Source organism: Rutilus rutilus (genome assembly GCF_951802725.1).
Source record: "Rutilus rutilus genome assembly, chromosome: 15".
Lineage (NCBI taxonomy): Eukaryota > Metazoa > Chordata > Actinopteri > Cypriniformes > Leuciscidae > Rutilus > Rutilus rutilus.
The window spans coordinates 7,767,176-7,791,973 of record NC_140220.1 but is presented as its reverse complement, the minus strand read 5'-3'; the positions used below and the strand labels follow the sequence as shown (position 1 = coordinate 7,791,973).

General features: G+C 37.4%; 2 protein-coding genes across 2 annotated transcripts in view; one reads left to right on the top strand and one right to left on the bottom strand.

The window, feature by feature from the left end:
* The window catches only part of slc35f1 (solute carrier family 35 member F1), a 118,354-nt gene that overhangs the window by 33,103 nt on the left and 60,453 nt on the right, over positions 1-24,798 (bottom strand). The gene's annotated exons all lie outside the window — the stretch shown is intronic.
* On the top strand, positions 6,975-23,439 carry LOC311305532 (uncharacterized protein; the record flags this gene model as incomplete). The annotated part of the gene is made up of 27 exons (XM_084433304.1): positions 6,975-6,988; positions 7,164-7,232; positions 7,449-7,476; positions 7,652-7,720; positions 7,896-7,964; positions 8,140-8,208; positions 8,384-8,452; positions 8,628-8,696; positions 8,872-8,940; positions 9,116-9,184; positions 9,360-9,428; positions 9,604-9,672; positions 9,848-9,916; positions 10,092-10,160; positions 10,336-10,404; positions 10,580-10,648; positions 10,824-10,892; positions 11,143-11,193; positions 14,115-14,220; positions 14,567-14,637; positions 14,744-16,763; positions 16,950-17,030; positions 17,200-17,232; positions 20,911-20,964; positions 21,164-21,214; positions 21,324-21,356; positions 22,973-23,439. The coding sequence occupies 27 exons, from the start codon at positions 6,975-6,977 to the stop codon at positions 23,227-23,229; spliced, it is 3,834 nt and encodes a 1,277-aa protein (XP_084289430.1). The 3' UTR covers positions 23,230-23,439.

The window sequence follows — 24,798 nt, the reverse complement described above, 5'->3', positions numbered from 1 at the left end:
AATGTAACTCTTGTAGCCGTGCAAGAACCGATGGCCAAGGTCAGGATTTTCATTAAACCCCCAGAACACGTGAGAAGGGCATACGGCATTAGAACAACCCCAGGGTGAGTAATTTATGACTTTATTTTCCTTTTAGGGGTGAACTATCTCTTTAAATCCGCTTTATCTAAAAACAACAACAGAGCATACAAGTACTGGAAACATGATAGAAGCAGCAGATAAGATCTAAAATCTCAGTCAGAAGAGAGAGTGGATATGCACACACATTTTGGCCGATACAATTTCATTATTTTAATAAAATATGTGTATTATTTAGTATATCAGATCATATTTCTATTTAGTTACACAAGTACATAATGCAATCTTACTTAAAACATTTTTTTATCATGATATAGCCTATATAAAAAAATAAGAATATAAATGAATATAAGAAAACCCTTAGTTATAATTCTAAAGGATTTTCTTAATGTTGTGCAACCGGCTGCAGATCTAAATTTAAGTTACTATCAAATTAAACTCGTGCCCTCTGACATAGATCTCATTTGTGCTTGTCCTCATTGAACACTATACTAAGCTTCTCCTTTTGTGTTCTACAGGGGAAAAAAAACTCATACAGGTTTGGAACGACATTAAAAATTTAGTAATTATGACCGAACACTCTGTCCCTCTCAGCTTTGTAAGGGTATATGACACTGTGAGGCCTCCATCGTTTTTCTTTTAAATCATATGATCTATTCCCACCTCCCATTCGTGAGAATGTTAATGGTGTGCCATTATATTGACTTTAACAGGGTGACCACAGGCAGCAGCTGTGATAGAGATGTCATCGTAGAGCTTGTTACAGGGACAGACTGGGGAGAGCGTGCTGGTCAAACAAGGAAGAGAAAATTACTCTTAAAGACAGGTCATTCTGAGACACCATATAATAATCCTGTTCTCAGAAAGCACTGACAAATCCCACTGTGTTACCAGAGTTTCTAAAGATGGATCTCTCGACAGACCACTCATCCTCACACTGGCAGTGCAAGGCCCATATGTCCTCAAATTTGCAAATGGCTTGTGATACAGTAGGTCTCAGATTTGTAGAAAAAGACGTGAAAATTAAATGATCAAAATGCCATGTTTATTTATTTATATATATATTTATTTTTTAAATACACTTTTCGACTAACCCTAACATTTCTATCCATCAGGCAATCCTACTAATATATAAAAAGATATCACGGTTTCCACAAACATATTAAGCAGTACAACTGTTTTTAACTGATAATAATAAGAAATATTTCTTGAGCAGCAAATCAGCATATTAAAATGATTTCTGAAGGATCATGTGACACTGAAGACTGGAGCAATGAGACTGAACATTCAGCTTTGATATCACAGGAATAAACTACATTTTAAAATATATTCAAATAGTTAAAGTACTTTTTAATTTTGTAAGTGGGTTAAAAACAATAGAAATCTATGCAATGTCCCCAAGTAAACGTGGTGTGTGTGTGTGTGTGTGTGTGTGTGTGTGTGTGTGTGTGTGTGTGTGTGTGTGTGTGTGTGTGTGTGTGTGTGTGACTAATGGTCCAAAGAAGCAAGTAGTGTGCAACATACACAATTTGCTTCTAAAAACAACAGAAATCTATGCAATGTCCCGAAGTAAACGTGGTGTGTGTGTGTGTGTGTGTGTGTGGGTTTTTGTGATTTACGAGGACATTTTATATGAATACACGCCACACTACGAGGACATTTTGGATTATGAGGACAGTGTCAGTGTCCTCATAATTCAGACAACGTAGAAGTGCTTCTACATGTGGGAGGAGCTCAAATTCAAATTTTCTCCAAAAGTCCTTATAGTTCACAATCATCGGACTTTGTGTTAAGAGTGTGTATCGGAACTGCGCTCCTGCAGGTGGGTCTTGGTACTGCACCTCCTCATTAATATTCACACTTGTGAATGGAATCGCGGGTTTTGATTGGCTGAAAGGTGAGAAGTCCTTGTAAATTCGGGTTTTGTCTAACCACTGTGTTTTAGCCATTCACACAAAGGACAATAACGATAAAGATATGTTTGTAAAATAGATCTAAATATAAAGGAATAACAAAGTCCACACCACAACTATAAAAATAAAAACACAGAGAAGCAATATCATTGGAATCATTTTCCTACCCTCCCCCACCTCCGACCGAGTCTCTTCCGGCTGAGATAATCAGCAAGTCACCCTGAAGACACTTAAGGTAAGATTGATGATAAAACTCAATAAACAATAAAACAGTATATTATATTAGTTAACGTTATAAAACAGACTAGCTTTGGTCACGTTTGTAAGCTTTTATCTAGCGTTTCCTCACAAAATATAAGGAATATAAGGATATATAAGGAATTAACTATTGACTTACTAACGTTAGTCTGACAAATAAACAAGCAATAACTAAACCGCCTGTATTATGTATGTTTTGGGTTTAAAAGTTAATGGCTAATGGTTAAATAACTCATGATGCCAGATTGAGATCATATTTATTTTGCTATCTGGGCAGTTCAGTGTTGTGATAATGGAGTTAATCTATGAAAGGCCTAATGGACAAATATTGTAGTGTTTGATGTAGTAAATTGGAGTTTACTGCAGTATGTTAGTATAATAGTGATTACTACACTTTGTTAATGCACTTCAGTATCCTGTAATATTAGTGAATTGATAAACCATAGTATTCTTTAATTTTTACTATGGTAAGTTTAAAAAAACCTATTGTATCTAGGATTATTACTCTAGTTTACTATAGTACAGAAGTCTACTACAGTATTTTTCATATGTGAATGGTGAACTTGAGGTTTTTCAGGGCACACAGCTGTTTAGTTGTAAACTATTTGTGTGTCTGATCAGATCCTTTTAATAGAGCTCCGGGGGCTGACGCCATGCAATCTAAACTCCGCCATTTTGGCAGTCAACCAGGAGAGCACCAGAGCGGCTTTTGCGTTATCGATAGCGGTCGGGTCGAATAATAATTCAAAACAATTACCATTTCAACATGGTGGACAGCTGCTGTGCGCCTGGATTCCAGAACAGGTGGAGGAAAGCATTTAAAAGCATTTTAAATGCTTATGGAAAGTGTGTGAATTTTTTTTATTTTTATGTTCAGTCACAATTGTGACCGGTGGGATAATGTGTAAACTAATATCAGTTTATATATATATATATATCAGATACATTATCCCACCGGTTTATGATTGGACATAAACTCGCATTTTCACACACTGTCCATAAACATAAAAAAAAACAGGCTTTTGTAGGCCTTTAAAGAGTCTCCGGAATAGGCCGAGGAAAAGTTAATGAAGTAACGTTAGTTATATAACGTTATATCAGGATACTGCAGTTCAGGAAAGCTATAAGTTCCTTTATTAATACACATGAAAAGCACCCCGGGGGCATTATAGGGATCTGTTATGTTTAATCTATTAAGTTTTGCTATGTAGGCCTACAGGTCTATATCTTTTTAATTAAAGTGCGCAGTGAACTCTGTTGCCTTAAAACTCATGCTGCCGTCATCCGTTCACGCTCGTCTCGTACGGCCTCTTTACTGCCAAAATGGCGGTGTTTAACAGAATAGGTCACGTGGCGTCCGGAGCTCTATTGTTTACAGTTCTTTGTGAAGGTTATTCCTGTAATAGTACAGTAAGGGTAATCGGTGTTGTTTTATCAGACCTGCTGTTAGTTTTAACCTTGCTGTAGGTGTCTGTAGAGGTTTCATATACAGGTCATTCTCAAAAAACTAGCATATTGTGATAAAGTTCATTATTTTCCATAATGTAATGATAAAAATTACACTTTCATATATTTTAGATTTATTGCACACCAACTGAAATATTTCAGGTCTTTTATTGTTTTAATACTGATGATTTTGGCATACAGCTCATGAAAACCCAAAATTCCTATCTCAAAAAATTAGCATATTTCATCCGACCAATAAAAGAAAAGTGTTTGTAATAAAAAAAAAAAAGTCAACCTTCAAATAATTATGTTCAGTTATGCACTCAATACTTGGTCGGGAATCCTTTTGCAGAAATGACTGCTTCAATGCGGCGTGGCATGGAGGCAATCAGGCTGTGGCACTGCTGAGGTGTTATGGAGGCCCAGGATGCTTCGATAGCGGCCTTAAGCTCATCCAGAGTGTTGGGTCTTGCGTCTCTCAACTTTCTCTTCACAATATCCCACAGATTCTCTATGGGGTTCAGGTCAGGAGAGTTGGCAGGCCAATTGAGCACAGTAATACCATGGTCAGTAAACCATTTACCAGTGGTTTTGGCACTGTGAGCAGGTGCCAGGTCGTGCTGAAAAATGAAATCTTCATCTCCATAAAGCTTTTCAGCAGATGGAAGCATGAAGTGCTCCAAAATCTCCTGATAGCTAGCTGCATTGACCCTGCCCTTGATAAAACACAGTGGACCAACACCAGCAGCTGACATAGCACCCCAGACCATCACTGACTGTGGGTACTTGACACTGGACTTCAGGCATTTTGGCATTTCCTTCTCCCCAGTCTTCCTCCAGACTCTGGCACCTTGATTTCCGAATGACATGCAAAATTTGAGCAACAGTCCAGTGCTGCTTCTCTGTAGCCCAGGTCAGGCGCTTCTGCCGCTGTTTCTGGTTCAAAAGTGGCTTGACCTGGGGAATGCGGCACCTGTAGCCCAGTTCCTGCACACGCCTGTGCACGGTGGCTCTGCATGTTTCTACTCCAGACTCAGTTCACTGCTTCCGCAGGTCCCCCAAGGTCTGGAATCGGTCCTTCTCCACAATCTTCCTCAGGGTCCGGTCACCTCTTCTCGTTGTGCAGCGTTTTTTGCCACACTTTTTCCTTCCCACAGACTTCCCACTGAGGTGCCTTGATACAGCACTCTGGGAACAGCCTATTCGTTCAGAAATTTCTTTCTGTGTCTGTCTTTTGCAGGTGTTTAGAGTTAATTAGTTGATTCAGATGATTAGGTTAATAGCTCGTTTAGAGAACCTTTTCATGAAATGCAAATTTTTTGAGATAGGAATTTTGGTTTTCATGAGCTGTATGCCAAAATCATCAGTATTAAAACAATAAAAGACCTGAAATATTTCAGTTGGTGTGCAATGAATCTAAAATATATGAAAGTTTAATTTTTATCATTACATTATGGAAAATAATGAACTTTATCACAATATGCTAATTTTTTGAGAAGGACCTGTAAAAGTCTGATAGCCATAATCATAATGTTTCTCTTTAGTGACAGTCACAGTGTAGTTGAGAAGGAGAAAAGCAGCATGTTTCAGATTGTTAAAAATACTAAACACATTTGTAAGGTCTAAGATGCTTTCCTGTTTCACTGGTGCTGTTTACTGACCTGCAAGTAGTACATAATGATCCCTATTGTTTATATTTAAGCCCTCTACAGCAAATAAAAGTATAAACTCATTGTTGATTAGGTCAGTGATGTCTAAAAAAAACATATAATTATTATAATTTCATCAAGTGACCAAATACATCATCTGGCTTTTGCAGGAAATGGCAGGAACAAGGTCCCGGAGGGCCAAACTAAAACCAAAGGATGAAGCTGCTTATTTTTCATCGATTCTCAAAGATAAGGATGGATTTGAAATAAAATACATAAATTCATTTAAAGGTGAGTAACACAATTGTCTATGTTTTAAGTATTGTTTTAACTTCTACCCTGACTGATCTGCTCTTGGTTAGGTCGAGGAGTGTTCAGCTGTCGCCACTTTCAGAAGGGAGATTTCCTCATTGAATATCGAGGGGAAATCATATCTAAAAAAGAATATGAAAGAAGGCACAGAGTATACCATGCTGCACTTGAAGTTTTTTTATTTGAATTTCGTTGTGATGGAAAACAGTTGTGGTATGTATAAACTTTGCATTTCCTGATGCAGCAGTGGTAAACTAGAATTAACTTTTTATTATTATTATTATTATTATTATTCTGTGAAACTTTCCTATTGTATGATTCAGTCAATATTACACCGTGGAGATAGCACTATGTTCTTGCTGTTTCAGGGTTGATGCTGCCAGAGAAGATGCTTCTTTAGGGAGAATCGTCAATGATGATCATGTGAACCCCAACAGCAAAATGAAAACAATCAGAGTGGACGGAAAGCCCCATCTGTGCTTATTTGCAGTAAAGGACATAAGTCCTGGGGAAGAGATAACGTATAACTATGGAGATTCTGACTGGCCATGGAGAAGAAAGGTATTAACAGATTGAAATAATCCTTTTACTTTAATTTAAAGACACAGTTTACAGTTACATGTGGAGAAGTGTTAGTATTTGATTTTGAACCCACACAGGTTTGTTCTGAGGTTGTACGAATTGATTTCTTTAAAATTTCCATAAAAAGTGTTTTATAACGTAGTATAGTTGACCTTTTGTCAATCTGATTACACAAATCTTTCATATTTCACAGGTTTGTTCTGAGACCGAACAACAGGTGCATGCTTTGGTCAGCTGTGCAGCAGGAGACGGGTCAAAGGAGGTAAGTGTGTGTTTCTAATGCTCAACAGGTAGTTAAATCTCCATTAACTTTGGTAAGATGATGCAAAATCCTTATAAACTATTGATTTCTTTAAAATTTCCATAAAAAGTTATTTATAACATAGTATAGTTGACCTTTTGTCAATCTGATTACACAAATCTTTCATATTTCACAGGTTTGTTCTGAGATTGAACAACAGGTGCATGCTTTGGTCAGCTGTGCAGCAGGAGACGGGTCAAAGGAGGTAAGTGTGTGTTTCTAATGCTCAACAGGTAGTTAAATCTCCATTAACTTTGGTAAGATGATGCAAAATCCTTATAAACTATTGATGTCTTTAAAATTTCCATAAAAAGTGTTTTATAACATAGTATAGTTGACCTTTTGTCAATCTGATTACACAAATCTTTCATATTTCACAGGTTTGTTCTGAGATTGAACAACAGGTGCATGCTTTGGTCAGCTGTGCAGCAAGAGATGGGTCAAAGGAGGTAAGTGTGTGTTTCTAATGCTCAACAGGTAGTTAAATCTCCATTAACTTTGGTAAGATGATGCAAAATCCTTATAAACTATTGATTTCTTTAAGATTTCCATAAAAAGTGTTTTATAACATAGTATAGTTGACCTTTTGTCAATCTGATTACACAAATCTTTCATATTTCACAGGTTTGTTCTGAGATTGAACAACAGGTGCATGCTTTGGTCAGCTGTGCAGCAGGAGACGGGTCAAAGGAGGTAAGTGTGTGTTTCTAATGCTCAACAGGTAGTTAAATCTCCATTAACTTTGGTAGGATGATGCAAAATCCTTATAAACTATTGATTTCTTTAAAATTTTCATAAAAAGTAATTTATAACATAGTATAGTTGACCTTTTGTCAATCTGATTACACAAATCTTTCATATTTCACAGGTTTGTTCTGAGATTGAACAACATGTGCATGCTTTGGTCAGCTGTGCAGCAAGAGATGGGTCAAAGGAGGTAAGTGTGTGTTTCTAATGCTCAACAGGTAGTTAAATCTCCATTAACTTTGGTAGGATGATGCAAAATCCTTATAAACTATTGATTTCTTTAAAATTTTCATAAAAAGTAATTTATAACATAGTATAGTTGACCTTTTGTCAATCTGATTACACAAATCTTTCATATTTCACAGGTTTGTTCTGAGATTGAACAACAGGTGCATGCTTTGGTCAGCTGTGCAGCAGGAGACGGGTCAAAGGAGGTAAGTGTGTGTTTCTAATGCTCAACAGGTAGTTAAATCTCCATTAACTTTGTTAAGATAATGCAAAATCCTTATAAACTATTGATTTCTTTAAAATTTCCATAAAAAGTGTTTTATAACATAGTATAGTTGACCTTTTGTCAATCTGATTACACAAATCTTTCATATTTCACAGGTTTGTTCTGAGATTGAACAACAGGTGCATGCTTTGGTCAGCTGTGCAGCAGGAGACGGGTCAAAGGAGGTAAGTGTGTGTTTCTAATGCTCAACAGGTAGTTAAATCTCCATTAACTTTGGTAAGATGATGCAAAATCCTTATAAACTATTGATTTCTTTAAAATTTCCATAAAAAGTAATTTATAACATAGTATAGTTGACCTTTTGTCAATCTGATTACACAAATCTTTCATATTTCACAGGTTTGTTCTGAGATTGAACAACAGGTGCATGCTTTGGTCAGCTGTGCAGCAGGAGACGGGTCAAAGGAGGTAAGTGTGTGTTTCTAATGCTCAACAGGTAGTTAAATCTCCATTAACTTTGTTAAGATAATGCAAAATCCTTATAAACTATTGATTTCTTTAAAATTTCCATAAAAAGTGTTTTATAACATAGTATAGTTGACCTTTTGTCAATCTGATTACACAAATCTTTCATATTTCACAGGTTTGTTCTGAGATTGAACAACAGGTGCATGCTTTGGTCAGCTGTGCAGCAGGAGACGGGTCAAAGGAGGTAAGTGTGTGTTTCTAATGCTCAACAGGTAGTTAAATCTCCATTAACTTTGGTAAGATGATGCAAAATCCTTATAAACTATTGATGTCTTTAAAATTTCCATAAAAAGTGTTTTATAGCATAGTACAGTTGACCTTTTGTCAATCTGATTACACAAATCTTTCATATTTCACAGGTTTGTTCTGAGATTGAACAACAGGTGCATGCTTTGGTCAGCTGTGCAGCAAGAGATGGGTCAAAGGAGGTAAGTGTGTGTTTCTAATGCTCAACAGGTAGTTAAATCTCCATTAACTTTGGTAAGATGATGCAAAATCCTTATAAACTATTGATTTCTTTAAAATTTCCATAAAAAGTGTTTTATAACATAGTATAGTTGACCTTTTGTCAATCTGATTACACAAATCTTTCATATTTCACAGGTTTGTTCTGAGATTGAACAACAGGTGCATGCTTTGGTCAGCTGTGCAGCAAGAGATGGGTCAAAGGAGGTAAGTGTGTGTTTCTAATGCTCAACAGGTAGTTAAATCTCCATTAACTTTGTTAAGATAATGCAAAATCCTTATAAACTATTGATTTCTTTAAAATTTCCATAAAAAGTGTTTTATAACATAGTATAGTTGACCTTTTGTCAATCTGATTACACAAATCTTTCATATTTCACAGGTTTGTTCTGAGATTGAACAACAGGTGCATGCTTTGGTCAGCTGTGCAGCAGGAGACGGGTCAAAGGAGGTAAGTGTGTGTTTCTAATGCTCAACAGGTAGTTAAATCTCCATTAACTTTGGTAAGATGATGCAAAATCCTTATAAACTATTGATTTCTTTAAGATTTCCATAAAAAGTGTTTTATAACATAGTATAGTTGACCTTTTGTCAATCTGATTACACAAATCTTTCATATTTCACAGGTTTGTTCTGAGATTGAACAACAGGTGCATGCTTTGGTCAGCTGTGCAGCAGGAGATGGGTCAAAGGAGGTAAGTGTGTGTTTCTAATGCTCAACAGGTAGTTAAATCTCCATTAACTTTGGTAAGATGATGCAAAATCCTTATAAACTATTGATTTCTTTAAAATTTCCATAAAAAGTGTTTTATAACATAGTATAGTTGACCTTTTGTCAATCTGATTACACAAATCTTTCATATTTCACAGGTTTGTTCTGAGATTGAACAACAGGTGCATGCTTTGGTCAGCTGTGCAGCAAGAGATGGGTCAAAGGAGGTAAGTGTGTGTTTCTAATGCTCAACAGGTAGTTAAATCTCCATTAACTTTGGTAAGATGATGCAAAATCCTTATAAACTATTGATTTCTTTAAGATTTCCATAAAAAGTGTTTTATAACATAGTATAGTTGACCTTTTGTCAATCTGATTACACAAATCTTTCATATTTCACAGGTTTGTTCTGAGACCGAACAACAGGTGCATGCTTTGGTCAGCTGTGCAGCAAGAGATGGGTCAAAGGAGGTAAGTGTGTGTTTCTAATGCTCAACAGGTAGTTAAATCTCCATTAACTTTGGTAAGATGATGCAAAATCCTTATAAACTATTGATTTCTTTAAGATTTCCATAAAAAGTGTTTTATAACATAGTATAGTTGACCTTTTGTCAATCTGATTACACAAATCTTTCATATTTCACAGGTTTGTTCTGAGACCGAACAACAGGTGCATGCTTTGGTCAGCTGTGCAGCAGGAGACGGGTCAAAGGAGGTAAGTGTGTGTTTCTAATGCTCAACAGGTAGTTAAATCTCCATTAACTTTGGTAAGATGATGCAAAATCCTTATAAACTATTGATGTCTTTAAGATTTCCATAAAAAGTGTTTTATAACATAGTATAGTTGACCTTTTGTCAATCTGATTACACAAATCTTTCATATTTCACAGGTTTGTTCTGAGATTGAACAACAGGTGCATGCTTTGGTCAGCTGTGCAGCAAGAGATGGGTCAAAGGAGGTAAGTGTGTGTTTCTAATGCTCAACAGGTAGTTAAATCTCCATTAACTTTGGTAAGATGATGCAAAATCCTTATAAACTATTGATTTCTTTAAGATTTCCATAAAAAGTGTTTTATAACATAGTATAGTTGACCTTTTGTCAATCTGATTACACAAATCTTTCATATTTCACAGGTTTGTTCTGAGACCGAACAACAGGTGCATGCTTTGGTCAGCTGTGCAGCAGGAGATGGGTCAAAGGAGGTAAGTGTGTGTTTCTAATGCTCAACAGGTAGTTAAATCTCCATTAACTTTGGTAAGATGATGCAAAATCCTTATAAACTATTGATTTCTTTAAAATTTTCATAAAAAGTGTTTTATAGCATAGTATAGTTGACCTTTTGTCAATCTGATTACACAAATCTTTCATATTTCACAGGTTTGTTCTGAGATTGAACAACAGGTGCATGCTTTGGTCAGCTGTGCAGCAAGAGATGGGTCAAAGGAGGTAAGTGTGTGTTTCTAATGCTCAACAGGTAGTTAAATCTCCATTAACTTTGGTAAGATGATGTAGAATCATTACCTTAGCATTACAGACGATTAGGACTGTGTGCTGCAATGAATTCTCACATGCCCTGATTGTTTGATCTAAGAATTCACTTTATGTCATTTTCACATTAGTTGTTTTGGATACTCAAAGCATCACCATGTACTGCCGTGTTATCCAAATTTAATGTTCAGTACTCAAACCTTTTCAGATCTCAACAACGTCTGATTCTCAGCTGACATGTCATGACAACACTCAACAGGTAATGTACTTTCCATTAAAAATGAGCATTTAATAAGCATTTATTTCTTAAATGTTCTTTAGTTGGCAACAACAGTGATTTTTAATTACAAACTTAAAGAATTAAAAAAGATAGTGATAGGCTGATGATACACAGGACAACATTTTGAGCAATCTTGCCAGGCAACTTTTTTTGACCAATGTTGCTTGGGCACTTTCCCAACTGAGAATGGGTAAAAAAAATTTTTTTCAGACTTTAAATCAGTCATGGGCCCTGTGTCTCTTCTGGTTGCCCACTGATGCCAACATTAACCCAAGTTGCCCCGCAACGTTGCTCATAAAGTTGCCCCATGTATCATCAGTCATAGGAATTGTTTAATTTACAATGGTATATGGATGATGGTTCATTCTGAGCTAGCATGTGTATCATATGTTGTATGTCCCCATACTTACTGCTTTTGTCATGTTGTGGGGGATGGGTAGAAGTTCAGGGTGTGTTTTGTCAAACTGCACAATGGTTTGTGTGTCGTATGTCCCCCATACTTACTGCTTTTGTCGTAAGTCCCCCATACTTACTGCTTTTGTCATGTTGTGGGGGATGGGTAGAAGTTCAGGGTGTGTTTTGTCAAACTGCACAATGGTTTGTGTATCGTAAGTCCCCCATACTTACTGCTTTTGTCGTAAGTCCCCCATACTTACTGCTTTTGTCATGTTGTGGGGGATGGGTAGAAGTTCAGGGTGTGTTTTGTCAAACTGCACCATGGTTTGTGTATCGTATGTCCCCATACTTACTGCTTTTGTCATGTTGTGGGGGATGGGTAGAAGTTCAGGGTGTGTTTTGTCAAACTGCACCATGGTTTGTGTGTCGTATGTCCCCATACTTACTGCTTTTGTCGTATGTCCCCATACTTACTGCTTTTGTCATGTTGTGGGGGATGGGTAGAAGTTCAGGGTGTGTTTTGTCAAACTGCACAATGGTTTGTGTGTCGTATGTCCCCCATACTTACTGCTTTTGTCGTAAGTCCCCCATACTTACTGCTTTTGTCATGTTGTGGGGGATGGGTAGAAGTTCAGTGTGTGTTTTGTCAAACTGCACAATGGTTTGTGTGTCGTATGTCCCCCATACTTACTGCTTTTGTCGTAAGTCCCCCATACTTACTGCTTTTGTCATGTTGTGGGGGATGGGTAGAAGTTCAGGGTGTGTTTTGTCAAACTGCACAATGGTTTGTGTGTCGTATGTCCCCATACTTACTGCTTTTGTCGTAAGTCCCCCATACTTACTGCTTTTGTCATGTTGTGGGGGATGGGTAGAAGTTCAGTGTGTGTTTTGTCAAACTGCACAATGGTTTGTGTGTCGTATGTCCCCCATACTTACTGCTTTTGTCGTAAGTCCCCCATACTTACTGCTTTTGTCATGTTGTGGGGGATGGGTAGAAGTTCAGGGTGTGTTTTGTCAAACTGCACAATGGTTTGTGTGTCGTATGTCCCCATACTTACTGCTTTTGTCGTAAGTCCCCCATACTTACTGCTTTTGTCATGTTGTGGGGGATGGGTAGAAGTTCAGTGTGTGTTTTGTCAAACTGCACAATGGTTTGTGTGTCGTATGTCCCCCATACTTACTGCTTTTGTCGTAAGTCCCCCATACTTACTGCTTTTGTCATGTTGTGGGGGATGGGTAGAAGTTCAGGGTGTGTTTTGTCAAACTGCACCATGGTTTGTGTATCGTAAGTCCCCCATACTTACTGCTTTTGTCATGTTGTGGGGGATGGGTAGAAGTTCAGTGTGTGTTTTGTCAAACTGCACCATGGTTTGTGTGTCGTATGTCCCCCATACTTACTGCTTTTGTCGTATGTCCCCCATACTTACTGCTTTTGTCGTAAGTCCCCCATACTTACTGCTTTTGTCATGTTGTGGGGGATGGGTAGAAGTTCAGTGTGTGTTTTGTCAAACTGCACAATGGTTTGTGTGTCGTATGTCCCCCATACTTACTGCTTTTGTCGTAAGTCCCCCATACTTACTGCTTTTGTCATGTTGTGGGGGATGGGTAGAAGTTCAGGGTGTGTTTTGTCAAACTGCACAATGGTTTGTGTGTCGTATGTCCCCATACTTACTGCTTTTGTCGTAAGTCCCCCATACTTACTGCTTTTGTCATGTTGTGGGGGATGGGTAGAAGTTCAGTGTGTGTTTTGTCAAACTGCACAATGGTTTGTGTGTCGTATGTCCCCCATACTTACTGCTTTTGTCGTAAGTCCCCCATACTTACTGCTTTTGTCATGTTGTGGGGGATGGGTAGAAGTTCAGGGTGTGTTTTGTCAAACTGCACAATGGTTTGTGTGTCGTATGTCCCCCATACTTACTGCTTTTGTCGTAAGTCCCCCATACTTACTGCTTTTGTCATGTTGTGGGGGATGGGTAGAAGTTCAGTGTGTGTTTTGTCAAACTGCACCATGTCCCCATACTTACTGCTTTTGTCATGTGGGGGATGGGTAGAAGTTCAGTGTGTGTTTTGTCAAACTGCACCATGTCCCCATACTTACTGCTTTTGTCATGTTGTGGGGGATGGGTAGAAGTTCAGTGTGTGTTTTGTCAAACTGCACCATGTCCCCATACTTACTGCTTTTGTCATACTACAGTGCAGTACATTTGTGATATACATTTTGTTATTTGTGAAATTAAAATAACTTGTTCAAACCTTAGCCCTATGTCTTAAAGGTGCCATATAATGAAAAACCTTGAAATTTACCTTGGCATTGTTGAATAATATGGAAAGATAAAACTGTTTCTAAATCATTTTTGCCCTTACCTAAGCCACATACCTTCTGTATAGATATCAGAGACCAATTTAAATATTGTATTAATGCATTCTATTGTGCCTTTAACACCTAACTATAGTAATACAGTATAATTTCCTCTAATCAATTATAACTTCTTTTTTTTCAACAGAACTGTAAACATGTCATAATATCTACAGTAGTATCAAGCTTGAATAAATGTGATTGCTGTAGTGGTCCTTATTCCGCTTTTAAGTGGGCTGGTGTGAGATGTAAGGGTAAGTATTTTGTTCAGACAATTTTAATACTTTTAAAAATGCTTTACCATTGAAACCCTAAAACTGTGTAATCTTGACGTTCTAAATGCATCTTTAAATTAGCTTGAAAAAGTTAACTTTTCATTCTTTCTTTCTGTCTTGCTCAGTCTGTCTGCCTGTGTAATTGTGTAATCGATTCATATTTATATTAGTCTTCTCCTTTCTCTGTTCTCTTCCATCTTATAGCCACACTTTCAAACACACTGATCATCTATCACTGCTTTATCTATCACTTTTTAAAGCATCTTTTCTTGAATCACCTTTTATTCAAATGAAACCAACCTTGTTTATTATATGCTCAATCTAGTTTGTTCCCGCTTCTGGCATAAAACTTGCTACGAGAAAAATGTGAAGCCCAAACCTGACCCCTCAACATCCGTAAGTATGATTTATTGAATAGTCAGATATGTTTTATTTTTCAGCATTTTTCTTCCTTAGAACTAAACTTTCTGAGTATGTACAAAAGATATGTTTACTATTTCAGGATTCCGAAGTAGAATTTTCCAGTGAGAACATGTCGGATGAGGACTATGTACCTAATTCTGTCTCAGAAGGTTCAGACGTAAGCATAGCGTCTCCAGAAAAACTCTTAAACATTAAAAATACTGAAGTGTTCTGCATCAAATCTACTGCAGAAATTCAAAATGGCAGACCATGCCAAGAAAGTGTCATAGGTTCACTCCCAAAAGTTCCAGTCTGCACAGCACAGCTTGAAATGCCTAGTAGGAAAGCCATACAAGTACAAATATCGAAAGTTCACAGCGATGGCAATACTGAAAGCACTGTTGAGGATATCACAGGCACAGGGGAAGATCCATCTTTACAATCTTCAAATATATCCTCTTCAGTAAGCAAGAAGAATTACTGCTACATTTGTGGAAAACCGCAGTCAAAATTTACACGCCACTTAAAAGTCCATGAGAATTCAAACGTCGATGTTGCTCGGGCTTTGGCTCTACCAAAACATTCCAAAGAGCGTCAAAAACTTCTGAACAAACTGCGGAACAAAGGAAACTATGAACACAATGCAGATGTTTTAGCGAATGGGACTGGATTGTTAAAACTCAGACGTAAGCCAAAGAAAAGATATGATTCAAAAGATTATGTGCACTGTATGTATTGCCATGCAATGTTTCTCCGAAGGGATCTCTGGAGACACGTTCGAAATTGTCTTTCCAAACCAGTGGAAGATCAGGCAGAGCCAGGAAGAACTAGGGTCTTGTCTTTGGCAACAATGTCTAATGCAGCCCTCTGCCAACAAATATCACAAGGTGTTTGGAAACTGCTAACTGTGATGAAAGACGATGACATCTCTGCTGCTGTGCGGAGTGACTTTTGCATTCTTCAGCTGGCCCAGTCATTTTACAATAAACATGGGCAAGATCCCACTAAATTTGACTATATTCGACAGAAGCTCCGGGAAGTTGGAAGACTTCTGCTGATTCTGAGAAAGGAATTTTCTGTACAGACTCTTGAAGATGCTGTGAGACCTGAAAAATTCAATGTTGTTATCCAGGCTGTCAAAAAGGTATCTGGGTTTGATGATGTAAAACACTCATTCCAGACTCCAAGCCTTGCCCTTAAGTTGGGCCACTCACTGAATAAGATATGTGACATTGTACATTGCCGAGCTCTAATGGCAGAAGATGGTGAGGGGATAAAGTCAACCCAAGCATTCAAAAAGCTGTATGATGCTAAATGGTCTGAACTCGTTTCCCACACAGCTTTGACCACCTTGAATGAGGGGCGCTTTAACAAGCCGTCTACCCTCCCTTTCACAGAGGATGTAAAACTTCTTCACCAGCATCTTGAAAAGGTTGTTGATTTAGGTTCTGAGAACTTGAAACAGATGCCATCAGCACAAGTCTATGGCGACCTATGCAAAGCAACTCTTGCAAAAATAATTGTGTTCAACCGGCGACGTGGAGGAGAGGTTGCAAAAATGCAACTCAAAGGTTTTCTAGAGAGGGATACAGCTCCCCTACACAAAGATGTTGCTGTTGGGCTAACAAAGTTTGAACAAAAACTTTGTACACATTTTAGTCGGGTGGAACTTAGGGGTAAAAGAGGGCGAAAAGTGGCAGTTTTGCTGTCACCAGACATGGTTGATGCCTTAAACCTCCTCATAAGCAGAAGAAGGGAATGTGGAGTCCCTGAGGAAAACCAATTCCTGTTTGCTCGACCAAGCTGTTTGAGTTGTTATAGAGGACAAGACTGTCTGAGGATCTATGCACACGAGTGTGGTGCACAAAACCCGGAACTCCTCCGGTCGACCCAACTGCGCAAACATGTGGCAACTTTGTCGCAGGTGCTTAACCTGAAAAACCACGAGTTAGACCAAGTTGCGGACTTCTTGGGCCACGATATTCGTGTGCACAGAGAATATTATCGACTTCCGGAGGCTACAACCCAGCTGGCCAAGATTTCAAAGTTACTCCTCGCTATGGAGAAAGATTCTCTTTCAAATCTCCACGGCAAAACCCTAGAAGAAATTGAAATTGAAGGTAATGCTACTAAAGTTGTTACAAATGACATTTTGAAGTTAACTAAGTATATTCATATCCTAAAGATAATCCCTAACGTAGATCTTAATGTAATGTTCACCAGATATTAGAGTTATCACTATGTCTTCTATTTTTACTCTAACATTAGCAATGTTAAGCTTACTTGATACTCAATTTTTTTTTTAGACAAGTTAGACTTTTCTGATTCGGAACATAGTGAAGACAGTGATGCTGAGGAGGCGCATCCACAGACACAAACAGAAACAGGTAAAAGCACATAAACATACAAACATCAAATCAGTAAAGTCAGTGTAAGAAGTGCACCATATGATGCACCAAAACATTATACAGTAGTTCAGAGATGTCACAGAAGCATAATTCATATAGACCAAGCGCCGCTGCTGTTTGTTATAGTATTTTATTTTTCTATTCACAGATACTGATCCTGCCTTAGGAGGCCCATCTAAAGGTATGAGAATACTAAAACTTTTTTAACTTCAAACCCACATGTGTATATATACTTTTGAAACCAAAATGACTGTTAGAAATGTTTAAAATGCAGTTTAGGTTGCTTTTGATTGCTTAAATTATAACATTGTGTAAATGATGCAAGTTTTTGGGGAGCACTTTACAGTAGGGGTACATGAATTACCATGAATTAATGCATAAATTAATGGAGAATTATGAATTACTTCATCCATTAATATCTCAATTATCAGGAACTAGCATGAGTTCAAAATCTTTTATTCATGACCTCATAGATGAAAAACACCTTAAGACATTCACTAAGATGAGTACATCATCATGATTAATAGGTTATTATGCATGATCTTGATGTTTTCTTTTTCACAGAAAACAAGATTTTTAATATCCATTATGGATAAAGCTATGCTTTTGGTACATGTACTAAAACATTTTTTTTTCTCAAATAAGATTACTTGAATTATTATAATAATATATACAAAAATCTGCATTGCCTCATGCATGCATACAGGTTAGAACAGTATATCAGTAACAGTAATTCATGTGAGAACTAATGTTTTTCATTAATTATGATGAGTTATCAAGCACGTATGTCTTCTTCATAGCAGCCTGCATGTAAATGGACAGACCCCCAACACTGGCCAATCACAGCACAGAGTATGTGAATTCTGTTGACATCCAAATACAGTAGTCATCATTAACTAAGCATTAATTTCTTATGACCTCATCGTGTGTGAACCCTCAAGTAAAGTGGTAACTTGGTCTTCTGGAAATACTGATAAACAGTGTGTTATTAAAGCGATAGTTCACCCAGAAATGAAAATGTGAGGTTCAACTGCTAATCCCTAGGAGTCAGTGATGTAGATGACTTTGTTTCTTCAGTAGAACTCAAAGATTTTTAACTCAAACCGCTGCAGTCTTTCAGTCATATCCCTGATAGCGCACGTACATCTAGAAGATGTCTATTTGACGTCTGCATTTACATCTGCAAGATGTATTATTTAGGTTATTTGCTCATCTGCAATACGTCTATTGGATGTCTCTTTTTAGATGTCACATAGACGTCTGTTAGATGTCTTTAAGATGTTTATAATTTAGAATGTATGTAAAACTGACATCTGAAAGAAAGTTTTTAGACAGCGGATGTTTCCAGATCAAGAGATCTTTAACAGACATCTTGCAGACTTGCGTGTGTCATCTGGGATATAATGGCAGTCAATGGGTCCCAAACATGCACAGACTAAACCAAATACATGCTGTATAAAATGCAAAATGCAAAATACATCTTGTGTATAGGTCACTTATTTGTTTATACAGTGCAGAGTGATTGTGGTCACTACAGCTAATCAGAATGGTAATTACTTGTGCTTATCCTGATTGTTGCAACCGAATTTTGTTTAGCCGTTGTATTCACAATCTCTGCACTGTGTAAACAATGAGTGACATATACAGTCTGTATTTGGATGTAAGACTACTGTATTTGGATTTACATTTACATTTACATTTAGTAATTTGAAAGGAAAAGTAGAGAGGTAGGTCTGTAGTTCTCTACAAGTGATGTGTTAAGTGTTGATTTTTTCAGCAGTTGAGTTACCAGAGCCTGCTTGAATGCAGTAGGAAAAGTGCCAGTATGGAGGGATGAGTTGATGATGTGTGTGAGAGCTGGTAGAAGTGTGTGAGATATGGCTTGTAGAAGGTGTGAGGGGATGGGGTCAAGAGGGCAGGTGGTAGGATGACTGGAGAGGAGAAGTGTAGATACTTTTTCCTCGGTTAGCGGAGAGAAGGAGGAGAGAGGGTGATTGGCTGTGGAAGGGGTCGGTCTGTGCTCCTGTGTGTGAGGAGCTGAGAACTGACTGCTGATAGTTGTTGTCTTGTTGGTGAAGAAGTTCGCAAAATCGTCAGCAGTTAAAGAGGAGGTGGGTGGTGGTGGTGGAGGAGGACAGAGGAGAGAGTTGAATGTCTTGAAGAGTGATCGTGTGTTGGAGGAGCTGTTGATCTTGTTGTGGAAGTAGGAAGATTTTGCAGCATGAACATCAACGGAAAAGGAAGAGAGGAGAGATTGATACATACTCAGGTCAGATGTGTCTTTTGATTTGCGCCATTTCCTCTCCATTGCCCTGAGTTCGGTCCGGTGTTCACGAAGAACCTCAGATAACCAGGGGTTAGAGGGAGTAGCGCGTGCTGGCCTGGAGGAAAGAGGGCAGATATTGTCTAGAGAAGAGGTTAGAGTGGAGCAGAAGGTATCCGTTGCGGTATTCACATCCAGAGATGAGAATTGTGGGGGTGAGGGAAGAGAAGACACGGCAGAGGAGAGATGGGCGAGAGAAAGTGAGCGCAGGTTTCGCCTGAAAGTGACTGGTGGTGGGGTTGGTGGTGCAGGGGCAGAGAGTTGTAGACTGAAAGTGATGAGGAAATGATCTGAAACATGGAGAGGTCTCACCAAGATGTTGTCTGTGATGCAGTTGCGTGTGTAAACCAGATCCAGTTGGTTGCCTGATTTGTGAGTGCCTGTGGTGATGAATTGTTTGAGATGTCAACAAATTTTGCACACTGTGCTGTGATTGGCCAGTGTTGCGCTCTGTCCATATTCCTACAGGCTACTATGAAGAAGACATGAACATGCTTGATACCTCATCTTTAATGAAAAACATGAGTTCTGACATTAATTGATATACTCTTCTAGCCTGTATGCATGCATGAGGTAATATTTATTATTTTTCTATATTCCTTTTAATAATTCAAGTAGTCTTACATGCACAAAATGTTTTTTTGTATTTTGAATCATGTGCCATGACTATAGGTTTATCTACAATGTAAAGTAAATACCTTGTTTTTTGTGAACAATGGAAACATCATGATCATGCATAATAAACATAAATCATGATGATGTACTTGTCTTAATGTCTTAGGCTATGTTCACACTTAGTGTCTTTTTTGACAAGAAAAAGTTGACAATGCCGTTTTTTTAGCAAAAAAGAAAACGCTGGCAGCGTTCGGTTACAAATAGCAGCCGAGCGCGTCTTTTGTTGCTATAACAACAGCTGCAACAGTAGCCTAGTGCTGTGTGATGCAAAAAATGTCGAGAAAGAGAAAGTTGGCTCTTGCGATGGCTTTTGAAGTTACCGGGGAGGAGAATGTCGGTTCACAAAGACGTTTGTGGGTGCACGACATTATACAGGAAAGGAAACTGTATGGAGCTCCTTGTGCTCCGAAACAAGGACGATAAGTTTATCTACCGGCACCGTCTCCATTTTTTCTTGTTATTCTTGTTGTTATGGAAACGACAGGTCTCACTACTCGCTTGTCATTGGTCAGCTGTCAAAAAGGCGCTTGACGTAGGGCGTTCTTTTCATAAAAGTTGAACTTTTTTCAACTTAAAAAGACGCTCTGAGCTGCAGAAAAAGACGCCGGCGGTGGCGTCTAAAAAAGCGCTCAGGACTTTTTTGAAAAAACGGTTTACTCCATAGGGTTATAATGTAGAACAGACGCTGGTAGTTCGAAAAAAGACGCTAAGTGTGAACATAGCCTTAAGGTGTTTTTCATCCATGAAGTCATGAATGAAAGACTTTGAGCTTGTGTTAGTTCCTGATAATTCATGAGATTCACACTTGCCATAAAGTGTTACCATGTTTTGAATATGTATTTTATTTTTATTTTTTTAAAGATCATTGCATGAAGGACAAATATCACAGCAGGAGGGAGGAGCATGAACAACCTGGTAAAAGCACACAATCATATAAAGAAAGAACACTGTACTAGGGAATTCTCTAGATCAATCATTTTAGCTGGTTTTATAGTAAAGGAGGATTTTTTGCTAGAGATTTACAGTTTCCACTTAAATGTGTAGAATAATTTATGAAATGTTTGAGTATGTTCCATCAGAACCTTTATTCTGAGCCATTCTATTCATACCACAGGAATGAAGAAAGCTAGGCGGCCTGTTGTGAACCCTACAGGCACCTCAGATGGTATGAGCATCTACCTCACTCAGCCAGCATATCCATTAAGGTTTGATTCAATTCATGCAGACCAAGCAATACTACTGTTTGTTATAGTGTTTTATTTGTCTATTCACAGATATTGAGACTTCCTTTGGAGGCTCATCTCAAGGTATGATGAGAATACTACTAGTATAATGAGAACTACTTATCTATATTGGCCTGTCATGATAACTTTTTGTTGGTCGATATATTGCCCCTTAAAATAATTGTGATAAGTGATATTATTGTCATTTTAAGACCATTTTATGCCAGTGAATGTAAAATAATAATATAACAGCATAATAATGCAAGAAGGCCACACACTTTCAATTAATAAACAAACATTTAATTCATAAATGATTTAGATCATGAAAATTAAGTGTCCAAATATTAGATACCTTAAAAAACTTGAATAATAGTAAAAAAAAATAATAATAATAGTAAATCCACATTTTCTTACAAATAGAAAAAAGACAAATGGACGAAGAACTGTTATGGAGATTTTTCCATCTACAGATTTTTCCTTTTTTTATGTTTTATGTTATGTTTTATGTTATTGTGTTTTTTATGTAAATATAAATGGTGATGTATTGCATTGGCAAAAATTGAGATCATGTACATTTATTGTGCGATAAGTCGATATATTGATTATCGTGACAGGGTGGGATGCAGCGATTATAGATTTTGGCTGTACGATTATAGTCTGAGGAATAATCACGGTTTCACAGTTATCACAGTAATTATTATTCATTAATTCATTTTAAAACACTATTAGTTAAAACAAATAATAGTCCATTTCCAGTCCTGTAATAATTTTACACTGAAAATATATAACAGAATAATGAATAAATAAATAAATAAAAATAAGAATAAAAAATAATAGTATTTGTCTATATAAAATCTTAGCTAAATATTAGCTAAGTATTTCCCTATTAAAGAGGACAAATGTAGTTAAATGCACTTTAAGTTGTGATCAACTATATTACAAAATTGTTTGGTATTTTCATTTTTTTTGGACCAGAGTAGAAACATTGAAAATAAAAAAGCTCTAACTGGCTTTTGACTTAACAATATAGCCTCCTTTTGAAAATGAATAATGCAGTACAGTGAAAATAAATAAAAAGAAACACATCTCTGGTATTGAATATTAGCAAGCTATACATATCCTTTTGGAACAAAACAAGGAGTCAAAAGCTGCAGGACCCACATACAACATGGCCCTCAAATTGCACACTTATCTTCAGTCCTTTCTGTTCATATTATAGTGCAGAAATGTAAGCATGTTCACATTCTCAGTGCTCAGTCTTGACCTCTGAACTTTAAGCTAGCGCACAGTTGGAAAAACTTTTAGTTGCAGCAGTTTTATTCCGTGCAGAAGAAACGCTGTGTTGAGAAGCCTTAACGATTAATTAACCGTGACGAATTAAAGCACGGTTAATAGTGAAATCAGTTTATCGTTGCATCCCTAGTGACAGGCCTAAATCTATATTAGGAAATAAGCAACCATGTAGTCAGGTCTTTAATTTTATTCTTTTATTTACAATTTGATATTTGATGTATGAGGAATGTAACATTGGGCCAACAGTTAAAACCAATTTTACTCTTACGGATTAGTGACCTATACAACAAGACTTGACTAAAGACAAGGGTTGGTAAGAGTGTGGCTGGTTGGGAGAAGAGGGAGAGGAGCTCTGGCCATCATAGTGTTCAACCCAGGGTTCAGGAACCTGTTTTCCTCTTTTGTAGGGAATCATGAAAATTCTGCTGAAAAAAATCTGGATGATGCTAAAAGGAAGCAGAAACAAGCCTGGTCTCCAACTGAAATTGCAGCAGTACAGAGGCATTTCCGCGACCACATAGCAAGGGGTAAACTCGCCACTAAAATTGAATGCCAGCAGTGCAAGAATGCTGAGCATCCAGCTTTGGCTACTCGCACGCTCCAAAACATTAGGGATTTTGTCAGGAATCGCGGCTTAACCCTAAAAAAGAAACAGTCTCATTAGGTGTTTTTGTTTTTTACTTTTTGTTTATATGTAAGCAGAATATTCTTCTGCTGTTAAAGTTTGTTCATGGATTCAGTATGCTTTCAGCAATGTTTAGTTTAGCTGTTATGCTTAGGAACAGTTAAAATATTTAAGTTGTTCTCTTTACACTTAAAGTAAGAGCGTTTGTTTTTTCATTACACACAGTACACACAGGATGTTTCTTGATACACAAAATGATCTTGTGATGTAAAATATTAAGGGCAACTACAGTAATTTTGCTGTAAACAAGAACAAAATAAACTTTGCTCTTTGTTCACAGAATGTGCATACTGTTATGTCTGCACCGCTTGTTTGAATGTTGTTTCTTCGCTTAAATATGATCACCCACTCTGGGTTTTTCTGCAAACAACCGGCTAGATTTACATTATGTGGACAGACAGACAGACAGACAGACAGACAGACAGACAGACAGACAGACAGACAGACAGACAGACAGACAGACAGACAGACAGACAGACAGACAGACAATCCCTTATGTCACTCCCAAATAGTACATCCTTGAATACACACTATAAAAGGTAAGGTAGCATATTTACAGCACTATACAAAAATATTTTACATACTTGCACAATGCGTGCACCATGTTCTGAGTCTGATCATTGGTCCTCAAATATCAGGTATGTCCCTTTAATACACAGTCTTTACTATTGTGTATGTGTTAAGCCATTAGTCCTCATATATCAGGTATGTCCCTTTAATACACAGTCTTTACTATTGTGTATGTGTTAAGCCATTAGTCCTCATATATCAGGTATGTCCCTTTAATACACAGTCTTTACTATTGTGTATGTGTTAAACCATTAGTCCTCATATATCAGGTATGTCCCTTTAATACACAGTCTTTACTATTGTGTATGTGTTAAGCCATTAGTCCTCATATATCAGGTATGTCCCTTTAATACACAGTCTTTACTATTGTGTATGTGTTAAGCCATTAGTCCTCATATATCAGGTATGTCCCTTTAATACACAGTCTTTACTATTGTGTATGTGTTAAGCCATTAGTCCTCATATATCAGGTATGTCCCTTTAATACACAGTCTTTACTATTGTGTATGTGTTAAGCCATTAGTCCTCATATATCAGGTATGTCCCTTTAATACACAGTCTTTACTATTGTGTACGTGTTAAGCCATTAGTCCTCATATATCAGGTATGTCCCTTTAATACACAGTCTTTACTATTGTGTATGTGTTAAACCATTAGTCCTCATATATCAGGTATGTCCCTTTAATACACAGTCTTTACTATTGTGTATGTGTTAAGCCATTAGTCCTCATATATCAGGTATGTCCCTTTAATACACAGTCTTTACTATTGTGTATGTGTTAAGCCATTAGTCCTCATATATCAGGTATGTCCCTTTAATACACAGTCTTTACTATTGTGTATGTGTTAAGCCATTAGTCCTCATATATCAGGTATGTCCCTTTAATACACAGTCTTTACTATTGTGTATGTGTTAAACCATTAGTCCTCATATATCAGGTATGTCCCTTTAATACACAGTCTTTACTATTGTGTATG